This window comes from Dama dama, chromosome 23 (assembly GCF_033118175.1).
Source record: "Dama dama isolate Ldn47 chromosome 23, ASM3311817v1, whole genome shotgun sequence".
Classification (NCBI taxonomy): Eukaryota; Metazoa; Chordata; class Mammalia; order Artiodactyla; family Cervidae; genus Dama; species Dama dama.
The window spans coordinates 62,393,467-62,415,734 of NC_083703.1; the positions used below are offsets into that span (position 1 = coordinate 62,393,467).

At 48.8% G+C, this 22,268-nt stretch overlaps 1 protein-coding gene across 1 annotated transcript; it reads left to right on the forward strand.

The window, feature by feature from the left end:
- BPIFB6 (BPI fold containing family B member 6) lies at positions 1–14,832 on the forward strand. Its single transcript, XM_061125842.1, has 15 exons — positions 1–100; positions 2,719–2,818; positions 3,904–4,008; positions 4,462–4,611; positions 4,770–4,833; positions 5,243–5,303; positions 6,108–6,199; positions 7,112–7,285; positions 8,401–8,454; positions 8,805–8,978; positions 9,728–9,795; positions 12,636–12,681; positions 13,271–13,334; positions 13,744–13,820; positions 14,800–14,832. The coding sequence occupies exons 1-15, from the start codon at positions 1–3 to the stop codon at positions 14,830–14,832; spliced, it is 1,362 nt and encodes a 453-aa protein (XP_060981825.1).
- Positions 14,833–22,268: the final 7,436 nt, after the last annotated feature.

Consider the following 22,268-nt stretch of genomic DNA (forward strand, 5'->3'; position numbering starts at 1 on the left):
ATGCTGTGGATCCTGTGTCTGGCGCTCTGCAGCCTGCTGACTCCTGCGCGAGCAGACCCTGGGGCGCTGGTGCGGCTGGGCATGGACGTCCTGAGTCGCGGTGAGCTGGTGCTGGGTGCAGGCATGGGGTGAGGGGGAGGTGTGTGACTGGGGTTAGGTAGTGACTGCCTGTGTTTACATAGACTTGAGTGCTCTGTGATCCTCAAAGTAAACTTATAAGTGATATGTTAGTTATTCTTCCATTTTACAGAGAGGAGAGGGGACTGAGACCCAGAGAAAATAGGGTGACCTTCCCAAGGTCCCCCAACAAGTTGAAGGCAGAGCTGGAAATTCTACTTCCTTGGAGCCTCTCCTTGGCCCTGATAACAGGGGTTGGTGTCCACAAGTGGGTCATTGGGGTGACAGACGTGAGCCAAATCCCAGCTCTGCCAATAATTTACTGTGTGACCTCAAGCAAATCACTTACCCTCTCTTTATTCCCAGTGTGCTCATCAGTAAATGTAAAATGTAAAGAAATGTAAAATAGTGGGACTTCCCTGGTGGTCCAGTGGCTAAGACTCCGCGCTCCCAAAGCAGGCAGCCTGGGTTCTATCCCTGGTCAGGGACCTAGATCCCACATGATGCAACTAAGAGTTTGCCTGCTGCAACTAAATATCCTGCACGCTGCAACTGAGAGTCAGTGCAGCTAAATATATATATATATATATATATATATATATAAAGAAATGTAAAGCAGGGTAAACTGTCCTTTTGGGGCAGGATCAAATGAAATTGTGGTACAAACTCCTGATGGCTCAGATGGTAAAGAATCTGCCTACAGTCCATGGGTTCGCAGAGAGTCAGACACAACTGAGAAAACACACTTCAGGTGAAACTGAGATTAAAAGGCTCTGAGGGTACTTTACTAAGAGGTATTTTCTACCCCCAGCTCTGTGACCCTCAGGGAAATCATGTCCAGGTGCAAAGAGCTAGCGATTTCATCAGCTCAGAATTTGTCCCCTCTCTGGGAACTAGCCTGTGACTATTATAGGATGTTTCTGGGGCAGTATCAATTGGGGCGGGGGCCCCCAGGCCTGGGGAATCAGAATGTCTTGGTTCAGGCGCAGTATCTCCACTTTAACAAGCTCCCAGTTGAATTCCCTAACCACCCCGGTTTGAGAGTGTCTGGGCCACAACATAAAGTCGGCCCTCTAACTTAAGGTTCAAGGCCTCCGTGATGAGCCCTGGAAACTGCTCCAGAGTTCCAGTCCTGTCCCTCCCCACTCCAACCACCCTGTGTTCCTCTCTCCTCCCTCACCATGCCACCTCCTTCCCCTCTTCCCCACCTCTGCCCTTGGTGCGTCCTCTGCCCTGAGCCGCCTCCTTTACCCTTTGCTTCCTGATGAAAATCCTATTCTTCCCTTAAGGACCAATTGGCAGGTCACCTCCTCATGGAAGCCTTCCCAGCTCTTCCTTTCCAGGCCCAAACCTGTCATGTGTTTCCTCCAGCTGCCTGCACTTTTCATGGCTCTTATCACTTTTATTTACAATATATTTCTTTCTTGCTTTAAAAAAATTTTTTTTGACTGCACCCCACGGCATGTGGGACTGTAGTTCCCTGACCACGGATTGAATCTGCACCCCCTGCAATGGAAGGTGGAGTCTTAACCACTGGACTGCCAGGGCAGTACTGGCTCTCATCCCTTTTTCTTCTTTTAATGATGAATTTTTTTTTTTTTAACCAGAGTTCTAGGACTTTTAATTTGTCCCAAAATTGCTGAAGCAAAAATCATGATAAAACATTCTGCTTTCCTTTACACCCCCCAATGCAAAAAAAAAAAAAAGCTCCGTAGGAAAAAAATGGTTTTGTACATGGGAAGAAACAATATACATTCAAAACTTACAGATAAGGGTTAGCTCTATCACTCATCTCTTTAAAAAGTTTATATGAATATCCAGTCAACACCAACAGGGTTATCTCCCTTGAAGTGTTATCTATACGGATTTCCTTAATGATGAATTTTTATGTAGTACTCAAAAATACAGCTATTTTGCAACGTCTAATTCCAAAATACACATTTTGTTGAACACGAGCACGTTTCTGTTGGGTATGTAATTAGTAGTGGAATTTCACGGTTATAGAATATGTATATCTTCAGCTTGCATAGATTCTGCCAAAATATTTTCCAGTAGAATTCACTGTATTGTTTATTTTATTTTTAATTGGAGTATACAATGTTATGCTAGTTTCTACTGTACAACAGCGTGAATTAGCTATGAGCACACATACATGCCCCCCTACCCTTGGACCTCTTTCCCATGCTTTCCCCCCATCCCACCCCTCTAAGTCATCACAGCATGGAGCTGAGCTCCTTGTGTTATACGGCAGCTTCCCACTGAAAAACGTGAAAGCTAGTCGCACAGACATGTCCAGCTGTTTGCGGTCCCATGGACTGTAGCCTGCCAGGCTCCTCTGTCCATGGCATTCTCCAGGGGAGAGTTCCCACGAGCTATCTGTTTTACCATGGTAGTGTGTGTATGTCAATGCTGCACTCTGAATTCGTCCCACCCTCTCCTTCCTCTCGTCACTCTTTGCTGTTATTGTTGGTGACTCTGTCTACCTCGTGAGGCTGGAAGAGGGCAGGGTCTGCACACGACTTGTTTCTGGGATGCCTGAGAGACTGGCCAGGGAGGGAAGCAATGAGGAGCCCAGGCGAGGGTCTGTCTACTCCTTTCCAGAGGTCCAGAATGCCATGAATGAGAGTCATATCCTGGAGAAGATGGCAGCTGAGGCGGGCCAAAAACGCCCAGGGATGAAGCCTATCAAGGGCATCACTGAGTGAGCAGGGGAGGGGCTTCACGGGCTGGGGGAAGGGGGTGGTGGTTAGGGCAGAGGCTGGTGGTAATGCTAAGCCCAGGACCTGAGTGAGAGAGCTGGTGCAGGACACGGGGCCTCTCTCTGGCTTTGCTGCTGGCTTGCTGTGTGACCTGGGGCAGGTCGCTGCTCTTGCCTGGACCTCAGTCCCTTCAGTCACCCAGTGGGGACAATTCTAGTCCTGCTGTGAGCAGGGCCATTGGGAAGAGGAAGTGAAGTTGGAAAGTCAGGCTCCAACCCCCTGTATGCAGCAGGAGCTTGCTGAATGTACGTGAAATTGAATGAAAAATCCTCCAGTGGCTGAATGGAAACAATCATCTAAGGACAGGGGCAAACTAGTTTCGTTGCTTGTGTCACACGGGATTGATTAGTAGGGGCTGTCTGGAATGATGTACTGGGGAGGGTTCTGAGACACTTTCTGGACTTAGCAGGAAATAGCAGTGTGATCGATTAGCAACGTCTGCCAAGAGCTCTGGGTGGGCAGGTGAAGTAAATGTGCCACAACTTTGTTATCCCAGATCTTGATTGGTGGTTCTCAGCCAGGAGTGGTTTTGCCTCCAGGGGACATCTGGCAATGTCTGGAGACATTTTTGATTGTCCCAACTTGTAGAGTCAGGGAGGGGGAGTGCATCTAGTCCCTGTAGTGAGCAGAAGCCAAGGTTTCTATGAAGCATCCTACAATGCACAGGACAGCCCACAACACAGGATGGTCTTGCCCCAAATGTCCATAGCATCACTGATGAGAAACTTGGATCTAAGCAAACCTCCTCTTTTTGTTAGTGGGGAAACCGAGGCCTACATCAGGGAAGGGAGCAGCCCAGGGTCACAAATTAAGCCACATGTCATCTCACCCACGAGGAGAGCTTTCTGTGTACAGATTGGTTCATGTTCAGCCTTTTGTTTGCATTTCATGACAGCCCCAGAGATAGGATTATCCCTATGACATGGGACGGGGGATTTACCCAAGGCCTCCCAGCAAACTGGTGGAGGAGTGTGTTAAGGGGTCTCACCTGTCTAGTTCTCACTGCTCAAATGTCTGCCCCTCCCAGTCTGAAAGTGAAGGATGTGCTGCTGCCCGTCATCACAATGAACTTCATGCCTGGAGTGGGCGTCTTCCAGTGTGTGTCCACGGGCATGACCATCACTGGCAAGAGGTGAGTAGGGCAGGGAGGTGAGAAGGAAAGGACAATGGCCTCTTTGTCTCACTCTTATATGCCTATTGATTGAGTACCTACTGTGTACCATGCTGTGGTCTGAGATAGTGCAAAGTTGGTTCCTACCTTTGATGGGAACCAGACCTGAGCACAGTTGATCACAGATTGATAGATTGGCCTGGGACAGAAGAAATATTGACAGGGTGTAGGGGCTGGGGATTAGAAAAGGCTTTGGGGAGATGATGACAGCTGAGCAGAACAGGGTTTTGAAGGATGTGTAGGAGTTCACCAAAGCAAGAGAGGAGAGGAAAGGCTGGTTGTGTGAACTTGGGCAGGTCCCATCCCTCTTTCTGTCCCATGGCATGGTCTCCCACCCTTTCGTCCTCTCAGAGATGCTGAGATTGTGGTCACAGTGGCAGTGATGCCCTGATGCCTGCCTGCCCCCTTCTCCAGCTTCATGGGTGGGAACATGGAGATCATCGTGGTCCTGAACATCACAGCCACCAACCGGCTTCTGCAGGACGAGGAGACAGGCCTCCCCATGTTCAAGAGTGAGGGCTGTGAGGTCATCCTGGTCAGCGTGAAGACAAACCTGCCTAGCAAGTGAGGTTCTCTGTGGTTGGGGAGGAAGGCTTGATCCACCTTGCCAGCCCGACCCAGCATCCCACTTCCTGAGCCGCTGAACTCCTCAGCCATGTTCCTGCATGTCCCATGCCTAACTTCCTGCCATCTATGCCTCTGTCCCCATCCTCTGTGTCCAGCATGCTGCCCAAGGTGGTCAACAAGTTCCTGGACAGCACCCTACACAAAGTTCTTCCTGATCTGGTGAGTGCCCAGAGTAAGCCTCCGCCCCTCATCCCTGGCACTGCTTAGACCAGGGCTGGCAAGTGCGTTTCATCTTGGCTGCTGATCTTGATCGACTGCTGGTGGCTGAGGAAGCTCTTGAGGCTGTGGCTGGCTCAGTGGGAGGAAGTACTGTGATCAGCTAGTGATGTCTGCCGTGAGCAGGGGAGGAGGAAATGGCAGCTGGCACCGAACAGCTTGCCATCCCTGCTGAGCATACCAGTCCCTGGGACTCTGCCATTGACTTTCTGTATGACTTGTGGCCTTGGTTTCCCCCTCCAGTCCCTATCCCACCAGGGCCCTTGAGACTCCCCATGGAGTAACATTCAGCTGTGAGAATGGGGCCCTCCACTCAGGGCCCCCTTCAGCCCAGCACTTTCTCTTCTTCCAGATGTGTCCTGCCATTGATGCAGTCCTGGTGTATGTGAACAAGAAGTGGGCCAGCCTGAATGGTGTGTAGCCCTAGCTATGCCTTGCTCCTGCATGGGGACAGCAGGATGGCTAGAATTTTTTGATGTCCCACTCCCTATTCAAGTGCCTGCTCCTGGCCTGGCCTTGGGACTAGAGGAGGTCTGAGGTCATGGAGTCCACTCCTCCCCGCAATGCCCGGATGGGGATCCTTAGGCCCTGAGGGGATCCGGGGTCCTTACCTCTCAGCCCTCCACCCAGTGTTCTATCTATCATCCTCCCAGACTCCAAGGACAGCACCGTTTGTTCACAACAGCTCATCCACAAACCTTGTACCATGAAGAGTAACCCCAGTAGTAACCCCACCCTTTCCTTTGCCAAGGGGAAACAGCCACCTATATCACTGTGGGGTCCACAGGGCTCCCCAAGACCAGGAGGGGAAACCCCAATGGCTGAGACTGAGGAAAACTGGTTCATGTGCCCTGCAGAGTGGCCCGGGACATTATTTCACTCCTCCAAGCCTCAGTCTGTGCATCTGTAAAATAGAACCAATAATCCTGACCCCACCAATCTGTTGTGAGAACTGAGCTGGAAAACACCTGGTGAACACTCGGGCTCTGTACTTGCAGGGCTATGTAAGGTGGCATGATTTTCTAGACGGGCACCATTGTGTCCATTCTGCAGATGAAAATACCGAGGCCCAAAGATGCTAAGCAGTTGCCTTGTGTCACAGAGAGGGCCGGGGTCCTGGCATCCAGGCCAGGTTCAGGTGGCAGCTGGCTGGTGCTGGCTTTTCCAGGCTGTCCCCGGGCTGGTGTCTCTCTGAGTGAACCTTCGTCTTTGCACAGCTCCCATGCCTGTGGGCCAGGTGGGCACCGTCCAATATGTCCTGACGTCCGTACCGACCACCACAGCCAGCTACATTCAAGTAGACTTCAGTGTAAGCACCAAAGGGCGTCACCCAGCAGAGGTCTTACTGGCTTGAGTGGTGGGGTCTGCTTCCTCCAGGGCCGGTGGCTGGGCTGGGATTGTGGAGGGTGGGGGGGGGGGCCTCTTCCTCTTTCTGCTCTCAATACAAACCCCAAATCCTGAGCTAATTTCTGGGATGGCCAACTCCACACCCACACCCCTGAGGCTGCCTGCTTCTCCCAGTGAGTGGCTTGCCCACTGTCTTATAGAAGAGAGCACTCAGCCTAGCAGGGAGGCAGGAGTTGGCTAGGGCCTCACCCAGGACTCCAGAACCCTGGTGACCAGGTGACTGCATCTTCCAGGAATGAGAAGAAGAATCCCAAGCAGATGAAGTCTTCCTCCAGTGGGGCTCTTACAGGCTGCACGTTGTCTTCCGTTTACCTCTTTCTCTGGAGGTTAAAATAGTAAACGAGGGCTCTAATCAGTTAGAGTCAGATTAACTGAGGTTACTTACACAATCCTTTGAGGAGCTGCCAGTGGTTTAGTGATTGACTCCATTATCCTAGTGGGCCTCAGTCTACCCATCTGTACACTGGGAGAGTTGAGCCACTGCACACTGCTCTGACTCAACCATCTTATGACTTGCTGGCTTGGCCACCACAGACTTCCCTGGTGGCTCAGATGGTAAAGAGTCTGCCTGCAGTGCAGGAGACCTGGGTTCAATTCCTGGGTCAGGAAGATCCCCTGGAGAAGAAAACCCACTCCAGTATTCTTGCCTGGAAAATCCCATGGATAGAGGAGCTTGGTGGGCTACAGTCCATGGGGTCACAAAGAGTCAAATGACTAAGTGACTAACACTAGGCTGGTTTGAGCACCATTCGTTTGGAGGACTGAGACTTGCCCATGGCCAAGGCTGAGTGTCTCTCCCCTGGCTGTCCCGCAGCCTGTGGTGCAGAAGCAAAAGGGCAACACCATCCAGCTTGCGGATGCCGGAGGGGCTGCTTTCCCTGAGGACTATGCTGAGGGCTCCTCGCAGCTGCTGCTCTCGGCCGCCTTCCTCACGGCAGAGCTTGCTCTTCTGCAGAAGTCCTTTGATGTGAAAGTCAAGGATACGATGGTGAGCTGCCCAGTGGCCACACCCCCCCCCCATATCTGCATCTGCACCCTGTAATTCTCAGTCCCTGCCCAGACTGAGAATTATCCTGGGGTTGTGTGTAATGCTAGGACTGGTAGGGGCCAGGACGGATTTGGGTTTCTATCATCATTTCACTCTACCATCCACCATCTCTCTGTCCATGTAACCACTATGTATTCATCTATCCATTCAATTGTCCATACACCAGGCATTTATCGACCAACCTACACCTTCTTTATTTCCAGTCTGTCTTGCTACTATGTAGTCATGTCCTAGACTCTATCCTTTTAGCTAGAATCCACCCAACCCTCCATACCATCCATACCTAGAACAGGGGCTGATACTATTGAATGAATGAATCTATGCATCTGCCATTTACCACCTAAACACCCAGATACCCACCCATCTACTCATCCAGTTCTCCATTATCCATCCTCCTACTCATTTACTGATCCAGCCAGCCAACCATCAATCCATCCATTCATTCATTCATCCCCACAGATCCCTTTATTCATCCTCCCATCCATGCATCCACCATCCATTTGTGGACCTTCCTATTCATCCCTCCACCCATCAATCCATTCATCATCCCTTCTCCCATCCATTTACCAGACAATTCTGCCATTTTCCCACCCACCTATCCTCCCCTCTCCATTATCCTTTCATGCCTCCACACAGCCAGCCACTTGCCCATCTATCTATTATTTATTCTCTTACACAAACACCCATCCATCAATCCAACCATCCATTCACCCACTTATCTGTTTATATTTTTTTCCCCATCCATCTATCCATCCATGAATCCCTTCACCCACTTCCTCTGATCCATCACATCCACCCATTCTCCCATCTCTCTGTCTACTTTTTCATCAAACAAAATTTTCTCAGTGCATGATCTTGCACTCAGAGCTATGGGCACTGGAATGTGTGAGCCACAGTCTGGGCTATCCAGGAGCTCATTATCTACTTAATCAAAGAGTGAGAACTATTTTGATGAAGGCACCTCAGAGGGCATGCCTTTTTAAGTCAGAGGAGAGGTTTGTTAGGATGACTCAGGGAAGCCTTCAGTAATCCCAACCTTGACTATTATTTTGTAGATTGGTGAGCTGCCCCCCCAAACCACTGTAACACTGGCTGGCTTCATCCCTAAAGTAAGTGCCCCAGCTATCCATAATCACCATAATCACTTTCCCTGTTCTCCGGGCAAAGGGATTTTCAATACTGTGTCTCCCTTGTCCGGTGTGGCATCATCCCAACTTCTCCGTAAAGTAGTCTTCGGCTCCCCACAGAAATGCTCAGGTTTTGTGCATTGTACTTTCCATGTCCAATATAGAAATAGCCAGATTTTCTGTTTTGTTTCCTTTATTTCCTGATAGATATATCCCAGCCTTTGCATATAGTCCTTTCAAGGTAGAAATCACCTATTTCATGTCAGTCTCCTGGTTTCAATGGAAACCACCAGTCTGAGGATTGGCCCTGGGGAGTTTCCTGGTTTCTGTAGGTGGCTGAAGCCTATCCCAAGTCGAAACCCCTTGTGACCAAAATCAGGATAAACAAGTCCCCCAAGGTCACCATGAAGACAGGCAAGAGCCTGCTGCACCTCCACAGCACCCTGGAGATGTTCGCTGCTCGGCGGCAGGGCAAGCCGCCTGTATCCCTCTTTGTCCTGGAAACCGTGAGTGGACTTTTCCCCAGTTAGGCCCAACTCATGGATATTTGAAGCTGGAGGGTGGGCTTTTAGCTCATAGTCAAGTAATGGATTGAAGGGTTCTTAGTTAATCTTGATTATGTGGTTATAACCTCCTGGGCACTGTCATCTACTGTCTGACTTTGGGCTCTGCAATTGAACCTCTGAATGACTAGAAAGATCATTTCTTTCTCTTCCTTCCTTCCCTCCCTCTCTTTCCTGTTCAACTTCCCACCCTCTGACATTCATTAGCATCTATAAGGGCAGTGAAAGTCTCACTCAGGGGACTATAAGAGCCTAGAGAGATTGCAAATCTATTTTGAGGAAATCACAGAGGACTTCCTAGAGGAGGTGATGCCTGAGCTATGCTTTGAAAGTTGAGCAGGATCTGGCCAGGGAAAGGGTTGATGTTGGGGAGGCTGGTGATGGAGGGTACTCCAGACAGAGTCACAGGACCTGGCCTGGAGCAATAACGTGGTGTGTTCAGGGACCCACAAACATGCCAGGATTTCTGATAGTGCTGTCGTGGGCTGGGTACAGGTGGGATGAGGATCCTGGCCTGGGGGCATGGGGAGGCTGCTGGGTTCAGTTCCTGAGGGTGGGCTGGGCAGAGAGGAAGACTCTTGCTCTGTCTTGGCAGTGGTGGTGGTTCTGGGAAGGTCGTAGAGTCCCTGGTTTTACCAGCCCTGATGGGGGACCCACTGCCTACTTCCTGCTTTCCCCCAACTCTGTGTCAGCACTTCAACCTGAAAATCCAGTACTCAGTTCATGAGGACCGGCTGCAGATGACCACCTCTCTGGACAGGTAGGAGTCTGCTGCCCAGGTTGGCATCCCTGTACCCCTGCCTAGGCACCACCAAGACCACTTGGTTTCCTGCTCCAGGGCCTTCCTCTGACCCAGTCAGCACAGCCCACACTGCCAGGCTTCTCTGGTCTCTCTGCCTGCTCTAGAACCCTCAATGGCTCCCCATTGTGTGCATGATCTTTCGTCAAATCTTAGCCTGGCGCTCAAGGCCCTTCTCAGATTCTCCCACTACTGCTGCTACTATTCCACTAGGCTCTTGCACAGTGAGTCTGATTGTGTGGTCAAGTTCCCTTTTTCATGAACAGGCTTTTACCCATGCCATCCAAATGCCACCTGCTAGTCAGTGCCCACCTCAAATACTACCTTCTCCAGGAACACTTTCTTTATACTGATAACAGTCAACATTTTACAGAGCTCTGTCTATGTGTTAGGTCTAGTTTTGTATTCAATTGTTCAATAATTTTTGTATTTGTCATAATTTCTTGTCTGATGTGTTGTGCCAAGATTCTATTGGTTGTAAGAGACAATTCTGACTTTAACTTGCTTAAGCCCCAAAGGGACTCTTGAATCATATAATTAAAATCTCTAGGGGTAGATCTCCCCTTTCAGGCATGGCTGGATCTAGGCGCACAAAAATTCTCAAAGTTTATCCCTCTCTTCCCTTGGTTTTTGCTGTCCACTCTGTTGAACATTCTCAGGCAGCCGCTCCCCAGTTGGTGGCAAAGTGACCCCAGTAAGAAGAGAGACCTCTTATTTAATAGTTCTAACAAAATCTCAAAGGCTGTTTTCATTGGTCTAGTGTGGATCACATGACCAACTCTAAGCTAATCACTATGACTCCTTATTGCAAAATTCAGACTGAAATTGAAGAAAGTAGGGAACCACTAGACCATTCACGTATGACCTAAATTAAATCTCTTATGATTATACAGTGGAAGTGACAAATAGATTCATAGGGATTAGATCTGATAGACAGATTGCCTGAAAAACTATGGATGGAGGTTCATGATATTGTACAGGAGGCAGTGATCAAGACCATCCCCAAGAAAAGGAAACGCAAAAAGGCAAAATGGTTGTCTGAGAAGGCCTTACAAATACCTGAGAAAAGAGGAGAAGTGAAAGGCAAAGGAGAAAAGGAAAGATATACCCACCTGAATGCAGAGTTCCAAAGAATAGCAAGGAGAGATAAGAAAGCCTTCCTCAGTGATCAATGAAAAGAAATAGAGGAAAACAATAGAATGGGAAAGACTAGAGATCTCTTCAAGAAAATTAGAGATACCAAGGGAAAATTTCATGCAAAGATGGGCACAATAGAGGAACAGAAATGGTATGGACCTAACAGAAGCAGAAGATATTAAGAAGAGGTGGCAAGAATACAGAGAACTGTACAAAAAAGATCTTCATGACCCAGATAACCATAATGGTGTGATCACTCACCTAGAGCCAGACATCCTGAAATATGAAGTCAAGTGAGCCTCAGGAGAAATATCAATAATCTCCTGGCAAATGACACCACCCTTATGGCAGAAAGTGAAGAACTAAAGAGCCTCTCGATGAAAGTGAATGAGAGGAGAGTGAAAAAGTTGGCTTAAAACTCAACATTCAAAAAACTGAGATCATGGCACCTGGTCCCATCACTTCATGGCAAATAGATGGGGAAACAATGGAAACAGTGTGAGAGTTAATTTTCTTGGGCTCCAAAATCACTGCAGATGGTGACTGCAGCCATGAAATTAAAAGATGCTTGTTCCTGGGAAGAAAAGCTATGACCAACCTACACAGCATATTAAAAAGCAGAGACATTACTTTGCCATGAAAGGTCCATCTGGTCAAAGCTATGGTTTTTCCAGTAGTCATGTATGGATGTGAGAGTTGGACTATAAAAAAAGCTGAGCACCGAAGAATTGATGCCTTTGAACTGTGGTGTTGGAGAAGACTCTTGAGAGTCCCGTGGACTGCAAGGAGATCCAACCAGTCAATCCTAAAGGAAATCAGTCCTGAATATTCATTGGAAGGACTGATGCTGAAGCTGAAGCTCCAATACTCTGGCCACCTGATATGAAGAGCTGACTCATTGGAAAAGACCCTGATGCTGGAAAGATTGAAGGCAGGGAGTGAAGGGGATGACAGGATGAGATGGTTGGATGGTATCACTGACTCAATGGACATGAGTTTAAGCAAGCTCTGGGAGTTGGTGAAGGACAGGGAAGCCTGGCATGCTGCAGTCCCTGGGATCACAAAGAGTCAGACATGACTGAGTGACTGAACTGAACTGAACTGATGACTCTAGAGATCGAATGCTCTGATTGGCCAGGTCTGGGTGATGTGCTCACCCCACTGTAATACCTTGGATAGACTGGATCAGGAAATGGAGAGTCTGTTATTGGAATAAAGAATAGATGTTGGGAAGATAGAACCAGCAGATGACCATCATATGGCCTGTTCTGGTGCCAAGGTGCATTAGTGCCATCAGAGGCTGTGCAGAGGAGGGGCCCTGTGAAGGACCCCAGCTCTGTGTCCTGCAGAAGCCTGGAACTGGCTAACTGAGCTGCAAACCTCTGCATGTCTGGCCTTGGGCAGGGGCAATAGACAGAGCTTGAGTCCCAAAGAGAGGAGTCAGGACCAATGAGAGAAGTCATGGTTTGAGCTGTGGGAAACAACATGGGCTGTAAGGAAAAGGGTAAGTGCCCATCACAGGCGGCATGTAAACAGACTTAGGAGCACCTAGTGTGAAGGCTATAAGGGGATTTCCCCATCAGAGAGGGGCTGGGGGTGTTTGAGATGCCTTTTTTCCAGTGCTCTGACTGCCCTTCTACCTCCCGGTTCCCTCTCCTCTGCAGATTACTGAGCATGTCCCGGAGGTCCTCATCGATTGGCCTCTTCAAGGTAAGTATCCCAAGTACTTCTGCCTGGTCTGGCTTAAAAGCAAAAAACTGGACCTATTCACCTTGGAATTTCAGGGTAGAGTTCTGAAATGGAGGAGGCAGAGCGAATAGAGGAGGTCACTGTGGGGTTTGGGGCTCCTGACTGTGTGACCTTGGGAAAATTGCTTTGCTTCTCTGAGTCTTTATTCTCTTTTCTGGATAGAATCTGGACATCTCCCTAGATTGATTTTGAAAGCATTGCTGTGCATAGCAGCAGCCCGGGCTTGTTTGCCCAGCCCAGGTGCTATTTTGATTAGTTTCTATAGCCTCCGGGCCCAACACAGAACCTGATGCAGTTAGGAGTAGCGTGTGCTCAGTTGCTCAGTCGTTATCTGACTCTTTGCTGCCCCATGGACTGAACAGGAGCTAAGCAGAAATGAAGGGCATCAGTCTACAATGTAACAGTCAGATGCGGTTTCGATGTGATTTGATGTCTCTAATATTCGTTCCTGTGGTCCTTGGACTCAGCTGGACTAAGAGCTGAAAAAAAATCTGTTGAATTAATGGAATGATAGGATGAGGGTATCTTCTCTTTCTCTTTCTCTTGCCAGGAGAAGAAATTGACTGGCTTCATCACTGATTTTCTCCAAAAGGCCTACATCCCAGTCATCAATGGTGAGGGCTCCAACAGGCTTGAGTTTTGCTGGTGCCAAGAAGCACTTTGAGCAGGAAGGGATGTCACAAGAATGGTCTCAAAGGCCCTCCACTGGCCCCAAATGAGGAAACCTAAAAGGGAGTGGATAGTCAGTAGTGAATCTTTCAGGCTAATGTCATGTTAATGTCAATTGCCTGGGACAAGGGCCCCTTCAACAGCTTGAACTCTGACCTTTGACCCCATACCTGAAGTCAGATCTTGACCCCGCTCTGGGATGCCAGTCAGTGGTGATCCAGCTGATGGTGTCTAGGCCTGTGCAGCTGGCAGACATCATGAATCAATCATTGCACTATTTCCCACTATGCTGCTCCAGGCAGCCACTTAATTGCAGAGCAGGTAGGCTGAAATGACTCTTCCTATATTTCTCAGATGTACTCCAAGTTGGGTTCCCACTTCCTGACCTTCTGGACATGAACTACAACCTGGCAGGGCTGGACATAACTGAGGTGAGGAAAGGAGGTGGGAAAGGCCAGTTCAGCCAATGTTTTTGGCCAATGAGCAAAAACCTGCCATTCTCAACTTGGAGGGCATTGGACTAAGGATGGCAGCGGCCATCAGTACAGTGTTGCCAATCCCCTGAGCAAGACCCTGCCCCTCAGAATCTGGAGGCTGCCATTAGCCAGGGATCCCCTGAAGGAAACATGAATTCTGCTACTGTCCTCCTCTGCCACCTTGGACGAATTGCTTCTTCTTTCTGGGTGCTTCTATTTTTCTGTCATCTCAAATAGAATAATATAGTATCCACTCTGGAGAGCTGTTGTGATGATTTATGGAGCTAATTCACTTAAAGGCATACAGTAAGTGCTCCATAAATATTAGCTTTGCCTTGCACACCAAGCGTTGCACTTGGAGCATTGAATGGACATTTTTCTCATTTGATCTCTCTACTCTGGGACATAGGGGTGCTTCTCCTCACTTGACTGTTGAGAAACTCGAGGTTCAGAGAGGTGAAGGGTCATAAGGCCAGTCTTTTTTTTTTAAACATTTCTTTATTTATTTTTGGCTATGCTGGGTCTTCATTGCTGCACGGGCTTTTCTCTAATTGCAACGAGCAGAGGCTACTCTCTAGTTGCAGTGCACAGGCTTCTCACTGAAGTGTCTTCTCTGGTTGCAGAGCACCGGCTCTAGAGTGCACAAGCTTCAGTAGTTATGGCTCCTGGGCTCTAGAGCACAGGCTCAGTAGTTGTGGCACATGGGATAGTTGCCCTGTGGCATGTGGGATCTTCCTGGACCAGAGATCGAGCCTGTGTCTCCTGTATTGACAGGGAGATTTTTTTTTTCTTTTTATCACTGAGCCACCAGGGAAGCCCCATCCTTCGTTCTCAAACACAGAGCTGATTTCCACATCCCTGTCCATCCCATTCTGTGTCTGGGTGGCCCCTCATTGTTCCCCACACCCACTCCTGGCCCTTTTTCTCCTGCCAGAATGCCCTGGTGCTGGACTTGAAGCTGGACTGACTGGGACAGGATTTGTCTGCCAGCTGCCTGCACACAGTCAACTAGTTACACCCAGAAGAGGAGCCTGATTGGAACTGGGTGGGCCTGGCCCCCTACCCCTGGGGCTGATGAGGAGTGAGCAGGGCAGGATGGGGCTGGAGACTTGGCAATAAACAGAAGAAAGGCCCTAATGAACACCTGATGTTTTGACCTCTTTATTTGTAGGAAATTGATGTGTGTGTTTTTTTCCCTCTTCAGTGGGTTTGAGATCTAAGAGTAGCTTGGGTCTGAGAGGCAGGCTTGAGCATATATTGAGTACCTGCTGAATGTCATGCTCAGAGTTTTACTTGTACCATCTCATTTAATCTGTGTAATAACCCTCTACGGGGAGGGTGACCATCCCCACTGTGTGTGTGTTTGTGCTCAGTCATGTCTGGCTGTTTGTGATGGACTATAGCCCACCAAGCTCCTCTGTTCATGGGATTTTCCAGACAAGAATACTGGAGTGGGTTGCCATTTTCTTCTCCAGGGAATCTCCCCGATCACGGATCGAACCTGGGTCTCCTGCATTGCAGGCAAATTCTTTACCATCTGGGCCACCTACCGACGCTGTTCTTCAAATTGACCCTTCTCTAAAGTGAATGTATTTTTATATATAACAAAGTTAAAAACACAATCTAAAATAAATGTATTCTAAGTGGATTCTCAAAATCAGTATCATTTGCTAGAATGTTGAAAAAAAAACCCCAAACCTGTAACTTTGAAGAAAAAAAAAAAGGTACTTCAGAGCCCCTCTGATTGGCTGTTGCTCCAGCCCTGGGAATTATTGAGATGGTGTTCTCACATATGTGTCCATGGTCCACATGTTGCTGTGTGCGTCTGTCGGAAGGTCTCCATCTCCATGGGTGGATCTGTGTACCAGCCTGGCCCAGACCCATGTCACAGAGGAAGGAGGGCCCCTCCCTTGCCTTGGCCTGGGTGCCTGGGCCGTCCCCTTTCCCTCAGAGTCTACCTTAATCCCATCACCCATCATCATCTCCCAGCTCTGGGACAATGGTGGCCTTGAGACCGGCTGGCACATACAGACGCCTGGATAATCTGTGGGTGGCTGATGCCTGATCCTAGGCGTGCCTAGGCTCCTCCACTCCCCTAATCCTGTCCTTAGATGTTCACACAGTACACTCACTGCTCCCCTCCCTAGCCCAGTGCACAGATGGAGAAACCAAGGCAGAAAGGCTGAGTCAGGAGGACCAGATTCTTGCCTTGGCACAACCATGGGCACGTTATTGTGGCCTTGGACAAACCATAGCTCCTCTCCAAACCTTAGTGTTCCCATCTGGGAAATGGGAAAGGGGTCGAGTATTTTGACCTCTAATCTCATCACGTCATTCTTTGAATGATCAGTTACCCTGGATTTACTCTGGGCAGAAAATAAGGGCTGGGCTGGCAAGGGAAGCCCTGTGCTGTGACCCCAGCTTCTAGAGAGGCAATGATGGGGGTTTTCTGCCCATGGGCACAGCTCAACTTCCAAGACTCCCAACCCTGGGTGAGGAAGTGGAGGCTCAGAGAGATGAAGCCAGAGCCCAAGGGCATAATTGCATGTGGGGATGGGCTTGAACCCTGTCTGCCTGAGTCTAGGTCTCGTTGCTTCTTCACACCACATTCAGCAGCAAGATGCATCAACATCCTTTAAAGAATTGGGGCCCAGAGAGGGTGTGTGGTCAGCTCAAGGTCACAGAGCAAGGAGGGACGAGAGCCAGGTCTTTGATCCTGGACTCGTGGCTATCGACCCCCCAAAGCCTGCCACGCAGCCCCCTGGGGGAATTGAGGACCACCCACAAATTCCCCACATTTGTGTCCACACCAGTCACCACCCAGCCTGCCTTCTCCCTTCCCAGCCCACTCTCAGCTGCAGTAACTTCGAGAAGGCCTCCCAGGGATCTTGCCATCATCTGAACTTCTCAGGCACCTTTCGCAGCCTTTTCTTAATGCCCTAAAGCCCGTTTCCTGGACACCTGTACCCACAGCCAGACCAGTCGGGTGAGGGTGGACAATTTTAATTAACATCAGCCCATTTTGCAGGCTGGGGAAACTATGGCTCTGAGACGGTGATGATCAGAGTCAGGAATTGGACCCAGGAATTCTGGCTCCAGGGGCTTCACTCTCGGACCTAATGCCCAGGGGTACTCTTTCCCATTCAGTCCTTCCCCTGCTCTAATGCCTTCCACTGCTCTACATCACCCAGGGTTCTCAAAAGGGCTGCACATCAGATTGAAGTTAAACATGCAGTTCCTGAGCCCTCCGCCCCAGACCTATTGAGTCAGGGCTGCAGGGTAGGGCCTGGAGATATGCATTTTCATTAATCCTTACCATCGAGGGGCCCAACCCCTGACTGGGTCTTGGTGCTTGAGGTGGCTTGCAGGTGCCTAGGGACCTGGGCGGGGGTGGGGGGAGGTTGTAGGGGTCGCCACAGGAGTGGGATCTGGAAGGAATTGAGGAAGATAAGGCAGACCAGAAAATAGGTAGCATTTTCTTTCCTTGAGGAGGGCTGGCCTGGGCAGTGGTTAAGAGGATGAGTGTCACTAACACAACATTGTAAATCTACTGTGTTAAAATTAAAAGGGGAGGGGGATGGTTAGTGTCAGAGTCAGACAGGTCGGCTGGACTGTAGTGTGACCTTGGGCCAGTGGCTTCTCCTTGGAGAGAGAGCCTTGGCTCCTTGAGCGTAAGACAGGAGCTATGATATGCTGACCTTCCTGGTCATCATGATGACTGGACCGATTTGTACACATCAGTGCCTTGCAGGCAATAACTGCTCAATAAAAGCTAGGTGCTAGCCTTCCCTCCTCCTCCCTCTAACGAGAGTCTTAAGAATACTGGCAGTACCCAGTGCGCAAGGATATGAGCAGAAGCACTGGGAGAGCCCTGGAGGCACCTAGGAAAATTCACTGTGCACATGTTCTACTTCGTTTTGTTGCCATTTAGTCACTGAGTCAGGTCCGACTCTTTCACGATGTGGATCGTAGCCCCACAGGCTCCTCTGTTAATGGGATTTCTCAGGCAAGAATACTGAAGTGGGTTGCCACTTCCTTCTCCAGGGAATCTTTCCAATCCAGGGATCAAATCTGCATCCCCTGCATTGGTAGATGGATTCTTTACCGTCTGAGACACCAGGGAAACCCCACAGGCGCTACTGGGACCCAGCAATCCCTCTCCTAGTTGGCCACGCAAGAAAAATGAACAATAAACGCATGTCCACAAAAAGACTTAACAAGAATGCTCAGAGCAGCTTTATTCTAATAGCCAACGACCCAAAGGCCTGCGTGACTCTAGACAGGAGTGTGGATAAGCAATCTGGGTGTGTTCACACAATGAAGTAGCACAGGGCAAAGAAGAGCAAGTCATTGCCTCTCACAACGTGACTGGACCGCATAGACACAAGGTGTGATGGAGCTTTTATACACAAAAGAGTACATATGTGCAATCCCATTTATAGTACCCTCAAGAGCAGACTGAGCTCATCACTGTTAGAGGTCAGGACTGAGGGACAAAACAGGGCTTCTGAAAAAAAAGAATTTTGTAAAAGTTCATCAAGCTGTACACTTAGGGTCTGGGCTTTATATTTCAAGAAAAGATTTTTATCTCTTTTCTTTTTTTAAGTGATGTGGTTGGGTAACCTGGCTCAGTGTCTAAACTCATAGGATGAATATTGTATGGTTAGGGGTTCAGGGGTTATGAGGTGAATCAGGCAAATACTCCCTCTTCTCCCATCTCACCAGATTGGGTCTCAGGGCCCCATGCAAGAGACAGACCCACAAGTACCCAGAAACATGGATACAGCCCTGCATGTCACAGATTCTGACAGAGGGGATCCCAGGAGGTTGTGGGTCACGGCTGGCTTGGGAGTCAGGAGGGCTTCGTAGAGGAGGGAACGCCTGAGCCCGGACCTGCTGAAGAATTGCAAACAAAAGCCAAAGTCTGTAAGTCTGTACAGTAAACTGCAGGGCTGCATCGCCTCCTTGACCCAACGGCCCCCACACCCCTCCAACTGCACAGCCCTCGTCGTGTTCTTAGAACATATCACCTCAGGCCTTTGAATTTGCCCTTCCCTCGATCCATGGGGTTCTTCCCTCCGTCCAAAAGGAGAGTTTAAAAACTGGCTTAAAACTCAACAATCAGAAAGCTAAGATCATGGCATCCAGTCCCGTCACATCATGGCAAACAGATGGGGAAACAATGGAAACAGTGTGAGACTTTATTTTTTGGGATTCCAAGATCACTGTAGATGGTGACTGCAGCCATGAAATTAAAAGATGCTTGTTCCTTGGAAGAAAAGCTATGACCAACCTAGACAGCATATTAAAAAGCAGAGACATTACTTGGCCAACAAAGGTCCATCTGGTCAAAGTTATGGTTTTTCCAGTAGTCATGTATGGATGTGAGAGTTGGACTATAAAGAAAGCTGAATGCCAAAGAATTGATGTTTTCCAACTGTGGTGTTTGAGGACTCTTGAGAGTCCCTTGAACTGCAAGGAGATCCAACCAGTCAATCCTAAAGGAAATCAGTCCTGAATATTCACTGGAAGAACTGATGCTGAAGCTGAAGCTCCAATACTTTGACCACCTGATGTGATGAACTGACTCATTGGAAAAGACCCTGATGCTGGGAAAGATTGAAGGCAGGAGGAAAAGGGATGAGTTGGTTGGATGGCATCACTGACTCAATGGACATGAGTTTGAGCAAGCTCCGGGAGTTGGGTGATGTACAGGGAAGCCTGGCGTGCTGCAGTCCATGGGGGTCACAAAGAGTCAGACACAACTGAGCAACTGAACTGAACTTCCCTCCGTCTGGACAACCACCTGGCCCACTCCTCCTCCTGCAGGTCAAAAGTCACACTTGTTCAAATATGAAAAGTGAAAGTGAAATAGCTCAGTCGAGTCCGACTCTGCAACTCTGTGCACTGTACCTGCCAGGCACCTCCATCCATGGGATTTTCCAGGCAAGATTACAGGATTGGGTTGCCATTTCCTTCTCCAGGGGATCTCCCCAAACCAGGGACTGAACCCAGGTCTCCTGCATTGCAGGCAGACTCTGCCATCTGAACCACAAGGGAAGCTCTTGGGGATCTTCCCAATCCAGGGATTAAACCCAGGTCTCCCACATTGCAGGTGGATTCTTTACCAGCTGAGTCACACATGAGGCCTCCCCTGACCACCATACTGAAACTGGACCCCCTCCCCTTTTTTATTTTTGTCAGTGGCCTCTGACTTACTTCATCATGTGCTTATCTGTTCCCTCCAGAGGTATGCTGACCAGTACAATGGCCAACAGCCAACAGCCATACAAGGAGACTGAACACTTGAAAGGTGGTGAATCCAAATTTGGTGTGCAGACTTAGTATGAGAAAACAGGTGAAGGGTATCTGTTGAGAATTTTATATTGATTGAATGTTAATTGATAATATTTTGGATATATTGGGTTAAATAAGCTATACAATTTTTTAAGATATTTTTTCCATTTTGGGTTTTGTTTTCAAATCTACAGAGGAGGGACTTCCCTGTTGGCTCAGATGGTAAATCGTCTGCCTACAATGTGGGAGACCTGGGTTCAATCTCTGGGTGGGAAAGATCTCCTGGAGAAGAAAATGGCAACCCACTCCAGTATTCTTGCCTGGAAAATCCCATGGATGGAGGAGCCTGGTAGGCTATAGTCCATGGGGTCACAAAAAGTCGGACATGACTGAGTGACTTCACTCATTCACTCACAGAGGAGCTGAAAGTATAGCAATAGTAAACAGCCATATATGCTTCATGGACAATTTAAACTATACTATTAAAATTCACTTAAAAAAAATGTGGCTATTGGAAGCTAGAACATGGAAGCAACCTAGATGTCCATCGACAGATGAATGGATAAAGAAGTTGTGGTACATATACATAATGGAATATTATTCAGCCATAAAAAGGAACACATTTGAGTCAGTTTTAATGAGGTGGATGAACCTATTATACAGAGTGATGTAAGTCAGAAAGAGAAAGATAAATTTCATATTCTAACGCATATATACAGAATCTAGAAAAATGGTACTGAAGAATTTATTTACAGGGTAGCAATGGAGAAACAGACATAGAGAATTGACTTATGGACATGGGGAGAGGGGAGGAGAGGGTGAGATATATGGAAAGAGTAACATGGAAACTTATATTCCCATAGTAAAATAGATAGCCAATGGGAATTTGCTGTATGGCTCAGAAACTCAAACAGGGGCTCTGTATCAACCTAGAGGAGTGGGGTGGGAGGGAGATGGGAGGGAGGTTCAAATGAGAGGGGATATATGTATACCTATGGCTGATTCATGCTGAGGTTTGACAGAAAAAAAACAAAATTCTATAAAGCAATTATCCTTCAATAAAAAAATAAATTAAAAAATGTGGCTATTGGAAAAAATTTTCATTGTACTATATTTCTATTGGTCATCAGGGTAAGTGGTTTGTTTCCTTTGTTTACAGGTCTTATCCCCAGCACCTCACAGACAGTAGGTGCTGCACAAGTGCCTTCAGAAGAAATAATGGATGGATGGATGGATGGATGGATGGATGAATTTCTCTCTACTGTCACCTGCACCAGACTCAGGAGGGGAAAACTGCTCTGGAACCCCAGGGGACACTGGGTCTTGGGAGATGGGGGTGGAGTTAGTAGCCCTCCCCATGTCCATCCAGAGTTCCTCTCTCTAGGGCCCATGGCTGTCTCCATGAAAGACCTGGAGCAGGGGTGAGCAGAGGGCCAGAAGACCCAGCAGCCTTAAGCTCCTTCCTTCTCTCCCTGGGCCTCAGGTGGGGTAGGTGGGGAGGCAGGGTGGATTCTGTGCCATCAGGGCGCATGTGGCCATTAGGGAACCCTGAAGGGAGATCCCATAGGTGGGCTGAATGCCCTACTCCACCCCCAGGTCTAGGAGGAGGCGGCTGCCTTTGTAGCCCCCAGGCTTTCATTCCCGCCCCTGGGCACTGACCCCAGTCCTCCCCTTTCACTCTACCCCCAGAAGGAAGGCTTAGCCCAGGCCCGCAGGGAAAACCACAATTTGCTTCTGACATGACACATTGACGGGTTTCTGGCGGCTGCACCCCCTTTGTGTCCCCAGAGGCACTGTGGGCATATAAGGGCGGACCCCGGACCCGATAGGGTGGAGGAGCTGTCAGGAGGCCGGAAGCCCCCATTCACTCCTCGTGGAGCTGCAGGAGAGGGTAAGACAGCCTGCGGAGCCACAACTTTATCCAGATCCCCGGTTGTTGACCCTGTAACCATCCTGCTGTCCCATCTGAATAATGGGCCCTGAAAGAATTCTCCCTAGGAGAACACTGCGGGTACCTGAAAGATAATGGGAGAAAAAGTCCATTTTGCAGATGGGAAAACGGGGCTCAGCGAGGGGGCAAAGGCAGGGATTCATGGGCTGAGGGCA